The 12,038-nt window shown below is 42.9% G+C and overlaps 1 protein-coding gene across 4 annotated transcripts in view; it reads right to left on the bottom strand.

Moving 5' to 3' along the window:
• Positions 1 to 11,752, bottom strand: part of MITF (melanocyte inducing transcription factor) — a 235,428-nt gene extending 223,676 nt beyond the window's left edge. For 2 of the 4 annotated variants that reach the window (XM_004482044.4, XM_004482045.4), the window contains exon 1: positions 11,482 to 11,752. In XM_004482044.4, coding sequence (XP_004482101.2) covers positions 11,482 to 11,585 — 104 coding nt within the window. In that variant the 5' untranslated portion in view covers positions 11,586 to 11,752. The remainder of the gene's footprint in view (positions 1 to 11,481) is intronic. The other 2 variants (XM_071212157.1, XM_012521026.4) reach the window with 1 other exon arrangement.
• Between the last annotated feature and the right edge of the window lie 286 nt (positions 11,753 to 12,038).

Genomic DNA, 12,038 nt, shown 5'->3' with positions numbered 1-12,038 from the left:
GGGGCTCTTATAAGAAATTTGAAAAGACATTATGAGCAGGCAAAATAAAAATGTCCAGTAGTAGCAATATTTATGGAAAAGGAATTTGGCTGCCAGTGAATACAGATTAGAAAAGTGTCAGGTATGTGAGCACACAAATGAGAAAAAGAAGTACACTAGGGAAAGCTCCCTTATGCCAGCAGATAATATATAGTATTACTGACTCCAAAAGCAAGCCTCAATTAATTGTTCTTCCCATTCAGCTGCCTGCTTTTAAATCATGCATCTTAGTGCCGGAGATTGACCAAACAAATACAATCAAATCTTATTCATTTCTGAATCAACAAAGATTTAGAGCTTCCATATGTAATCAGTCTTATATTCCAAGATCCCATCATTTAGCATTTACCCATCTGGCATTATACCTAGATAAAATACTATTAGTATTTATCTACCCAGAGACAGGTGAAAGAATGACCATAAGATGATGCAAGGTGTGGTTCCAAAAAATCTACACACCAATTATCCAATGCATCACAAGCCAGGACCAAACTCTTAGATGTTACTTTGCAAGCACACTTCTGGCAGCAAACAAACTTATATTTGGGATGTCACCAGGAATCATGCCCTGTTTATATTCTGAGGGATTGTTTCACATAAGCAATTGGAAACTCTTCCTTTAAAAATAAATATATAGAATTTTCAAGAATGCATAGTTAGTGTCAACCTCTTCCTTTGAAAATAAATGACCCTAGCTGGCCAATGCTATTTTAATGTTTGTTCTTAGTCATTCTCTGCCAAAAGCATTATAAATTAGTTGCAAAGTATTCTATTGACTGCCAATGTTCTAAATTTAGGTAGTGTGGTTAATGCAGGCTCAGTAATGCAACAGAGCAAAGCTGACAGTGAAATAATACCTTGCTACCTTTTGCTGAAAAGCTTCAAATGCTAAAAAATGAAAACAAAAATATATCCAGACCTTTTGATACAGAGAAGATTGTTACAAGTTGACCACTGACATATCTGTGTGTCTGTTCATGAACTCAATTTTTTCATACTTTAATGGCTTTATTTATATATAATTTATAGACTACAATGTACACCCATCTAAAGCGTACAAATCAATGGGTTTCAGTATATGTACAGAGGTGTGCAACCATCTCAAAAATCTAATTTTAGAACATTTTCATCACCCCAAAAAGAAACCTTGTACCCATTAGCAGTCACTCCTCATTCCACCTCATGCCAGCTCCTGATAACCCAAATCTCTTTTTTTTCTTTTATCATTAAACTTTTAATTTGAAATGATTTCCAACTTAAAAAACAATTGCAAAAATAATACAAAAACCTTCTGGTAATGGATGGTGATAAGGGTACTACACTACTGTGAATGTGATTAATCCCACTGAACAGTATGCTTGGCAGGGTTGAGATGGGAAAGTTTATGTTGTATATATGTTTCCACAAATTAAAAAAAAAGAGTAACTAAAGAGACTATGACAATTAAATGCAATACATGATGCTGGACTGGATTTTAAAATGGAGGGAAAAAGGCTCTAAAGGACATTATTGGGACATATGAAAAAGTTGGAATATAGACCAGAAGCTTAATATCAATGTTAAATTTCTTGCACTTGATAACTGTACTTAAGGTAGTTACTTAAGTGAATATCCTTATTCTTAGGAAATTACATGGAAATACTGTGTTCAAGGAGTCTGATGTGTGTAACCTACTCTCAAATGCATACAAAATAGATAAGATGGACAGATAGATGATAAGAGACAGATAATGAAATAGACAAATTTAAACATAGATAGAATGATACTGGAAATGTGGTAAAATGTTAAAACTGGTGATCTGGGTATCTGGGGGAGGATATTTGGAGTTCTCTGTATGGGTTTTATATTCACTTTTGTTCCTAAACCTTTGATTTTAAATAATTTCAAGCTTACTGGATATCAACTCTTGGCTATTTATCCATTTTCTAAACATGTGAGAGTAAGGTGTACTCAATTTTAAAGCACTATGTCCATCAGTGAGAAGACACGAAGTGATCACATCACATTGAGGTCCTCTGGTAGAATTTATAAGGATTGAAAATTCCTGAATGAAACAGGAAAATCATCTTTGAGATCTCCATGTGATTTCCATTTCTCCAAGTTTCAAATCTTATAAAATTTAAAATGTATGTTTTGAAAAACTTGCTTCTTAGAACCAGTTAGTATTTAGGAACATTTTACAGTAAAGGTACCAAAGGAAACACAGCATTCCTATGTGTTTATCATCTTAGAGCTTCACACATGACCACAGCCATTAGGCTAAATGAATCCCCTTTGCCTCAGATCTTCCCAGTAGACAAGTAAAGCTTTGCAGAAGGAAAAACTGTACTACCAGCTATCCATCCCCTCAACAGTGGGGACAGTCACTTTTCAGACGTGGCCCTTCATTACATGGAAAAACAGACGACTGTGTGAGTGATTCAGCAAGTTATTCCCACTTCGGGGTAGGGAGGGGAGGGGAAGAGAAAAGGCCACAGAAGCCTACCTAAAATTGCTCAATAACCCACATTTTCTTTTGGACAGGACTCTACCAGTGCCTCCACAGACCTGTAACTCACTGCCTTTGGATTTAAAATATTTGTTCTCACACAACACAGGATTTTCCTTTTGAAAGTTACTATTCAAAGAACTCAGCTACTGAAATCTAAATGTTCTGAAGGTTTTTTTTTTTAAAGTGGTTGAATTAAACACACGCCATTGTCCGTAGATGTCAAAGCTGGTGAAAGCATGAGGTGGTGTGTGGGAGAAGTGGCTTCTTCTTTTTCATTTCTGCACCCAGGCTGACATTCACATCAGTGTAGACCGGAAGCGTGACCTAGTGACTGAAACACAGGACTGAGAGTCAGGAGTTCTATGCTGGTTATTTGTTTGTGGTGTGGGTGTATATTTTGCTAAATCAATCTTAGGCTTTACTTTTTCACCCTTCTATACAACAGAAAAAAAGCCATTCGAAAAATCCAGTTAAAAACCATTCCCAAGCTAAACATAAGGGAAGCACGGTCAAACAGGAATGTTCTCCACACGACAACAGCAGGAAGGACAACTTAGCCAACACTAAGTAAGACGATCCTAGAGAGGAGAAAGATAATAAAAATAATAAAACTCATCTCCACTATTAGTCCGGAGTTAGATTTATAACCCAAGCATAAATCTGGCTCAAAATCAGAAAGAGTCTTAAGATGGAGTCACAAACTCTCATAATGAAATTCAATGTCTCTATTTCTTTCCTTATTATTCCTGTTCCTTAAACCAGTCCTCTCTCAATTCCTGAGTAGCTACTAAGCATCACACCTACATGTTTGCTGCTTTACATACATTACCTTTTATATTTACATCAGCCTTGCAGGGTAGTTACTGCCTCATTTTACCAAAAGGGGGACTGAAGTTTAGAGAGGTTGGGTAACTTGTCCAGAGTCACACAGCTAGTGAATGACAGCACCAAGATTTGCACCTTCACACTGGACTTTCAAGTCTTGCTTCAAAACCACTTCTTCACTTGCTCCATATCACACTAATCACTACAATAAAATTGTTCTCTGCAAAATAGCCATGACCTGGTGTGAGCTGTACCACATGCCATAATATGAATTAAATGAAGTATATTACCTGAAGGAGCTCAGCAGCAAGGGGCGGCTGTGAACTGATAAAAATAATTTCAGGTGGTCCATGAAATCATACCATGAACCAAATTAAAAAAACCACTTCTTCCAGGACGTCTTTCCTGATCCCTCTATCCAATACAGGCCCCTCATTCTATCAATAACATAAGCACTGTGGTTCACTTTCATGACATTTACCAGAAATTATCTTGTTCATTTATCTGGTTCTTTATCAGCTGTTTCCCCACCTTTAAAATGTAAGCACCCTGCAGGCAGTAAACCGTGCCTGTCTGGTTTTACATGTGATTGCACAGAGCCAGCACAGAGCCTGACCGGCTGCAGGTGCTTAGTATCTATGTTGGAAGGAGTGGGGGAAAGGCAGAGAGCAGAGGAAGGGAAGGAAAAGAATAAAAACAAATAAATCCTGGTCCTTCTGACCCCAAAGTTATGCTGACTCATGACTGAGGGAAGTTTTAGAAATGCCTTGGAGAGAACATTAGGGATCCACGTGATTTTGAGGTTCCATTTGCTTCCCTGTGTCTTTAGCTCACCATTTCCCCACTCCCCCAAAGCATTTGCAATCCTTTCTGCCTATCCTGAGTCAACTTCTGGCTCAGATGGAAAACAAACCAATGAGATGCCAGCTGTGACGCACCTAGCACAGTGCCCAGGGCAGGGGAAGCCCCCAGAAATGCTGGCCATCGGAGAGGAGCTCAGCATTCTGTGTCAGTGCAGATGCCGCATTTGAACAATCCAAAGCCCAGTGAACTTATTTATGCTTCACAGCATGCATGAAAGGCCTCAGAAAGGGAAGAAAATTAAGGCATGTTTAAGAGCCAACTAGAAAAGGGGACATATCATTCACACATCAGGCTGGCACTCCTTCTAGATTCCCCGGGAATAGAAGCTGGAGGAGAATGTGGAGATTTCAGGAGAGATCTGGGACCTGTTTACAGGTCTCCTTGCCCTCACCTGTCTCAATAAAGGTGCAGACTTGATGTCTTGATAGAATTCCTTGTCTCCCAAGTACACAGGGTTCATTGGATGCACAAAACCTCATTATAAACTGCAAGCTAGCCTTTACTATATCAAAAGCCTGTGGTGATTGCACTTAATATCTTTGACCTGTCTTCTTGATTATTTTCTGCAAATAATGCATATTTGGAGTTTGGCCTAACATATATTTATAATTTACTTTGTGATCAGACATAACTAACAGCAAAGTATATTTTATACTTAAAACATACACACACAAAACACTCACATAAAACAAATAAAACTCTTCCTTGTTGTCCTTGATAATGACAACAAATATTAGCCAAGAATTTTTTTGCCTATTATTTATCTAATACTGCCAGTTCTGAAACAAAGCAGTTGAAGGGAGAAATTTAGTAACTTTGATTTGTCCCAAGATACATTTTTCTACACTGAGGTCCTATTCCTGACAGTGAGTACATGTGACCTATTCTAAAAAAAGGATATTTTCCACTTCTTGCACAACTGGAGCAGATATAAACATCAGCCTGTGCAAACTGCACTGCAGAACTCAAAGGAAATTAAACACACATACACACACACACATTTAAATATAGTCCATAAATAGCAGCAATTGGGAAAAAGAAATCTCCAATATCACCCAAAACCAACACTTAGAATCTCACTTTTAATCAAGTTGTCAATCTAATCATACCACAAAACTAATTTACATAATTAGACTTGAACATCTGCCAGGTTAAAGCACCTCAATCTTGCCTATTTTGCTTCAGACACACAATCTATACATGCTTTTGTCACTGCTTTGAGGAGAAAAAGAAAACTTGCTATTGTGGTAAAATTTTGGACAAGGACGTGGTCTCAGGGCACTGTGCTTAGGCAGTTTTACACATTTCATCTCAGGTTGAAACATCTACCAACCCTAAGAGGAAGGTTCTATTGCTCCCACTTGACAGGTAACAAAACCGAGGTTCCAAGAAGTTGTCTTGAACACAGACATAGCGGTTTAGTGAGGAGGCCTGGTGAGGGGCCATGAGGCATGCACAGCACTAAAGCATGGCTCCCGCTAAACCTTCCACCTGCACCCAGTCTACACTAAGATTTTACTGAATGCTACAGAGAAACATGTTTGCAAGTATCACTTAATCTTCAAGACCAAACTCAAACACCCCTCATCTTCCACAAAACTGCCTCCCACCCACCTATCCTCTACTAAACTCCCACTGCTGATGCCCATACTCCCCACACTGATCACGCGCTGCCGTGCCTGATCAACTGGATCCAAGGGTTCTCTTTCCCACACCCACTGAGAGTTCTGTAAGAAAGTACAGTGTGATGCACCCTGGGATTCCCCACAATCATGCACAGTGCCTTTTACACAGCAGTACAGCATCACAGATAAGAGCATGGGGCTGCAGCCAGGTTCCCTCAGTCTAAATCCTGGCGCCGTCTCTTTGCTATACCTCAGTTTCCTTATCTGTAAAATGAGAATAATAAAAGTACTTACCCTCGAGACTGAAGTGAGAATTAAATGAGTTTGTACAAGTACAATACTTAGAACAGTACTTGGCGCACTGTAACTACTAAATGTGTCACTTGTTTTTAAAATTATGATTAACACCATTATTTTTATTAGTAATATCACTTCATGCAGGTGTTGCAAAGATCAAGTTAACACAACTAAAAAACACTAAAAACAGTCTGGCACACAATATGTGCTCAAAAAATTTTAGCTATCATTATAGGTATTAATTTACACGTACTAGAACTCAATAAATGTGTGTCAAATATAAATTTTTATGTACGTATTGATGTCATAATTGCTATGCTTTTAACCAACATAAAGGAATTATTGTTAAAAAATTAATGCAAACATATCATTTGCATAAAAGTTAAAAAAAGTTTATTAAAAGTGGGGGAATCTGATTGCAATAACAACACTAGCCTTAGAGAAGAATGTCAGCATCAACCAAATAAAAGTATTTTCCAAAATGTCAGGGCTTATTGCTATGAAGCAATGACAAGAACAATAAGCACAACAATACCCACTAACATATACTTAGCACTTCCTATGGTCCCAGCACGTGCTGACTATTCCACAGGCACAGTCACAGTTAATGCCTCTACGACCCCATTTGCCAAAAGAAGAAACTGAAATTAGAGGCCACCCAGCCACCCGAAGTTCTCCCAGTCAGCCTCGAGGCACACAGCAATGCCAGAACCTTGCTCTTACTCTCTCTCTTAATCACCTCAGATTGGACAGACCAGAAAAATCAAGAAAACTTTCAGAAACCAAAATAAGGCTAACAGTTTGGTTTTGCCAAGAAATGGAGTATTGTCTCATAAAGAAAGGGCATTTTTATTATGAACAAAGAGGGGGGAATCATAGAATAAATCTGAGAAATGGCAGGTGGCCCTATACCCAAATATGTGTGTGTGTATATGACATGACAGTCTTTATCTTTCTCATTTTATCACAAATCTGTGAAAATTTCACCACACCTCTCTATGAATCAGCATTTGGGAACCACGGTTCTATCCTGTCTTGCCATTATAAAGCTAATAGTCATTTTTATTCCCCTTTCTAATTTGCAGGAGGTTAAATAACAGCCCTCTAAAACAGCACTAAAAATTTCACAATAGAAGAAACTACAAATAAATTAAACTAATTCTGAAGTCTGTCCAGGAAAAGGGCACTAGCAATGACAAAGCCACAGGATTTAGCACTAAGAAAAACAAAACAAAAGAACATCAAGCTTAAAGATCCATGTTCTTTAAGCTTTTTTTTTAAGGAGGTTCTGGGGATGGAACGCAGGCCCTCATATATGGGAAGCAGGCACTCAACCACTGAGCTACATCTGCTCCCCAAAGAGAGTTGGTTTTTTTCATTTGTTTGTTTTGTTTTCAGGAGGTACCAGGGATCGAATCTGGGACCTCAGACATGGGAAGCAGGTACTCACCCACTGAGCTACATCTGCTCCTGCAACTGTGTTTAAAATGTTGCTTTACGGCCCAAAAGATGCACAAGGGTCCTTAGCTGCAAGGACCTCATTCAACCGTTCCACGTTTGTATCCCTGAATAAGCCAACATGCAAATTCTGAGTTCACTCTTGATATTCAGCATTTTTCCTCTGCCATCCACCATTCAGAAGTCATTTCCAGAAGATCACACAAAGATTTCAAAACCTTCACTGGGGGAACCAAAGTACAAACAATTCTTCCTTTTCTCATAGTGTGTGTCTTCACAGGACACAACCTTGTTAGTCAACATGACCAAAGCGGAGTTCACATAATCTAAATCCAGAAACTTCACATCCCTAAAGGCCAGGAGGTCTGGGTTAAGACTGAAACATGTCTTTCCTCTGAAACACTTAATATCTCCAAGCTTAGCCCAAACAATGAGCATGTAAAGCCCTCTTTGGAGATAAACCAATGGATACCAATTATAAAAGGAACATAAGGTTGAATGAGAAAACAAAAACCCAACAACACCCGCTACCCTGGATGGGTTTACTTAGGAGAAAGCAACAACACATTTAAATAAGAAATATTTTTTGAGCCGCCTCTCTTCATCAGGCATTCTTCTAGGTTCTGAAACAGGGGCAATTAATTATCTCCCCTATCCTCAAGACATTTGGCAATATCTGGAGACATTCTGGATAATGACAACTGGGGGAAAGAGTGCTATTAACTCTAGAAGGAAGAGCCCAGGGATGCCGCTGAACATCTAACAATGCACATGACACCCCTCCACAACGAGGATTATCCCCAGCCCAAACCGTCCATGGCGCCAAGGCTGAGAAACTTCTATGTTCTGAGGATACAGCAATGAGCAAGTAACCGACATCCATGCTCCCTCAGAGTTAGCATCCTACTGAAAGAAACACACAACAAACATACCATTCTAGGAAATTAAATAGCAGGTTAAAATAGAAGTATGCTAAAAAATAATAAAGCAGCGCAAGAAAAATTGAGAGTTTGAAGGGGCAGCAATGGTAAATAGCGGGCACTGGGTCGCCTGACAGGAATGACATTTAAGGGAAGCTGGTGAGGGAGTGAGCGCTGCGGCTCACTAGGGAAAGGCCATTCCAGACTGAGGGAACAGCAAATGCAATGTACAAAGACGCTGAGATGAAAGGGCCAGGAGCGTTCCAGGAACAGAGAGGAGAAGAAGGGTGGTGAGAAGTGAGGTCACAGCTGACACGGAGCCTGACCACATGGGCTGTCTGTGCCATCTTAAGGACTCTGATTTTACTCTGAGAGAAACAAGGAGTCGCTGGAAGGTCTTGAACAGAGAATGAAAACCTCCTACTGAGGTTTGAACACAGGGTTGCTTAATCTCGGCACTACTAACATTTTGGGCTGAATAATTCTTTGTTTGAGGGAGAGGGGCAAGGTGTGTATTGTGTGCTCTAGGATGGCTAGCAGCATCCTTGGCTTCTACCTGCTAGAGGCCAGGAGCACCCATCTCCGCAGATGTGACAACCAAAACTGTCTCCAGGCACTGCCAAATGTTCCCTGGAAGGCAAAATTACCCCGGCTCAGATTTGGTTTTAACAGGAACATTGTGGCTGCTGTGCTGAAGACCCACTAAAGCAGGTAGAGCACAAGGCCAGACACCAATAAAGAGACTACTGCAGTAACCCGGGAGAGGGCTGACAGTAGCGGGGGCCAGAGGGTCACAGAGGAGCTGGCTGAGAAGTGGGCAGATACATGCCATTTTCAACTCCAAGGGGAATCTGCAGATTCAATCCAGAGAACACCATGGATAACCAGAATGGCTAGAGCAGTGTTAACGTTTTAATTTCAACTTTTTTTCTGACCAAGACTTACAAGAAGTGAGGTGCCCTGGCAAAGATTTAAGACAAAAAGCAGTAAGTAGGTCCTGAACAACATGTGGCCTTTGAAAGTCACACAACAGATGTCAATGACAATACATTAGAAAACTGTGGAAAACAGTATAGGGAGATTTTGCCAACCCCATATATTTATTCACAGATTTTATTTAACTGGTTTATTTCAAATAGCATGTGTCTGCTCCACATACAAGTTTTGCAACAACTTTTTTAATTTAGCCTTCCTCTCCATACCGGTTCTGTCCTGCACCTGTTTCTAGCTTCAACGTGTGAAGCCATTTCTTCCCACGTCCCCACAATTTTCCTTAGTTCACCCTCACGCATGAATTTGTGCAGACTCCGAAAAAGAACAGGCCCAAATCCTTCACCATGAATTTCATGGCACTCATTTGTGTTTTTCCAGATGGCGTTTTCCTCACTCTCAAACTAATCTAATGTTATGTATCAGCTATCATCGAAAATGATCCAAACAGTCCAGTTCATTCATTTTTGAGAACTCCCCACACACCCGCACACCCCCTCATTCTGGCCATGTAAGCATTTGCTTATAGAAGCAAAAGCAGGAAAAGCTCGCTCACTAAAACACTGGTCCCTTCAGTCAGATGCAGATAAAGCCCCAACCAGCATAACCAACAATACCCTTCACACAATATCACTCAAAACCCCCAGCCCCCAACACACACAATCGACGCTCACACACAAAACAGCCATTATGAAAAGAAACCACCAACGAAAGGCTGGTTTCATGCTTCTAACTCATAGGACGTTTCCTTGCAATCTCTGGTAAGCATCGACAAAGAGGCTGCATCAGCATCTGCAAGAGCAAGTACCAGAATGTGCTCTCCAACCTCCTGATTTAATTTCCCTTCTTCCTTCACCCTGACTTTGACCCTCATCCCAATCTGCCAACCAGGCCCATTCACCCAGGCCCCACCCAGAGTGAGGGGCAGGGCAGCAAAGGTTTTTGATGAATGCGGAACAATAGCTGAGAGCTTCCAGTCTTATCTCACAATTGGGGATGGGTGGGCGGATTTAAACCCTTCTCTGCTCTTACAGCTTCAATTAACCATACTCCCACTTAGCAAACATTGGAAAAGTTAAGTCCAAGGGGTTCTCACTGGCCACAGGGCATAGAGAAAGGAAAACAGATGGCCTTGGCAAAGGAGGGCGGCGCAAAGGAAGAGGGCTTGAGAGGTGGTGAGAAGCCAGGCCAGACGGTTATCTTCACTCCTATCCTGAAAAGTTTTTGAAGTCCACAGCAGATTAAATGCGTGCTGCTGCCAGACAGGGGACTTTCCCGGTAATCCCCCAGGCCTAAGGCTTTTTGCCCTCTAGGGAAGGCCTGGATTTGAATTTGACTTTAAGCTAGATGAGGGGACACACCCACCTGCCGCCCCCAACCCCTCCTGCGCTCAGTGCAGCCGTCCGGCAGGTGAGAGGCGGGGCCCAGGGAAAACTCGCCAGGGGCGGGTTCCTCCAAGAGATTGCCCTGTTCCTGAGAGGAGCAAGCTAATTGCTTCCCCCGACCGTTGCATCTCAATCCATCTCAAAATCTCCTTTTCCAGCACTCAGCCAGCGGGGATCTTCAGAGAAGGGTTTCACTAGAAACTCTCCCACCCCCACCCTCACCCCAATCCCACCGGGGCAGCGTCCCGGCCTGGCGCTCCTCTTTTCCCACCTCCGCGCCGGGTCGCTCCCCAGCCCCCACCCAGTCTCAGCAGCGGGCATCCCCAGTCGAGGGTCCCCGAGTCTGGGCGCGTCGTCCCCGGCGACCCGTGGCGCTCCTCGAAAGTGCGCTCGGACGGAGCCCCCAGATGCGCACCGGCCGGGATGACGCGGCCCCAGCTGCGGGGGGCAGTTCTCCCTCTGCCCCGAGGCAAGGGCACCGGGTCCTTGTCCGAAAGCCCGGGTGACTGGCTGTCCTTGCCCCAGGATGGGAGGCGTGGGACCCTCCCAACCGCCCGCCGCGCCTCCCTCCAGCTGTCACCACTCACCTGCTCTTCAGGGGTTGACTTTTGAGTTCGTAATAGGTTTTGGGCTCTTCGTGAAACTCCTCCCCGACTTCGAAATCCGGCACGATCCCCGATTCTGACTGCATGGTTCCCGCTTCTCGTCCTTCCACAGTTCGAAAGTGAGAACAGAGCCCGGGGGTGGAGGGAAGGTGGCGGGGCCTGGGTCCCCGGAGCCGTGCGCCCCCGCGCAGTGCCAAGCTCAGCCCGCTCGCCCGCGCGCGGCCGCCGGCCCCGGCGCGGTGAGTTTACACTCGCACTTGAGCGGGAGGGGCGGGCGGCCGAGCGCTGCCTGGGATCTGTAGTTCCACCCGGGCGGGGCATTCCTGGCTCGCCGGGGGAGCTGCTTCCACAAAAACTACAGCTCCCACAAGGCCAGGCGGGGGAAGAGGCAACGTGGTGGACACCGCTAGTGCAACTTCTGTTTGGATTCATTGTCAATGTCAGCAGCTCCTCTCACTCTCCCTACTTGCTTCAAGGGTATAGGATTGGCTATTCTGTATAAATAAGAATAGACGCAGTCCTGCTCTTCCACGGTGACC

The sequence above is a fragment of the Dasypus novemcinctus genome, chromosome 26 (genome assembly GCF_030445035.2).
Source record: "Dasypus novemcinctus isolate mDasNov1 chromosome 26, mDasNov1.1.hap2, whole genome shotgun sequence".
NCBI classification, from domain to species: domain Eukaryota; kingdom Metazoa; phylum Chordata; class Mammalia; order Cingulata; family Dasypodidae; genus Dasypus; species Dasypus novemcinctus.
The sequence above is the reverse complement of the archived record's forward strand: the minus strand, read 5'-3'. Positions and strand labels throughout refer to the sequence as shown.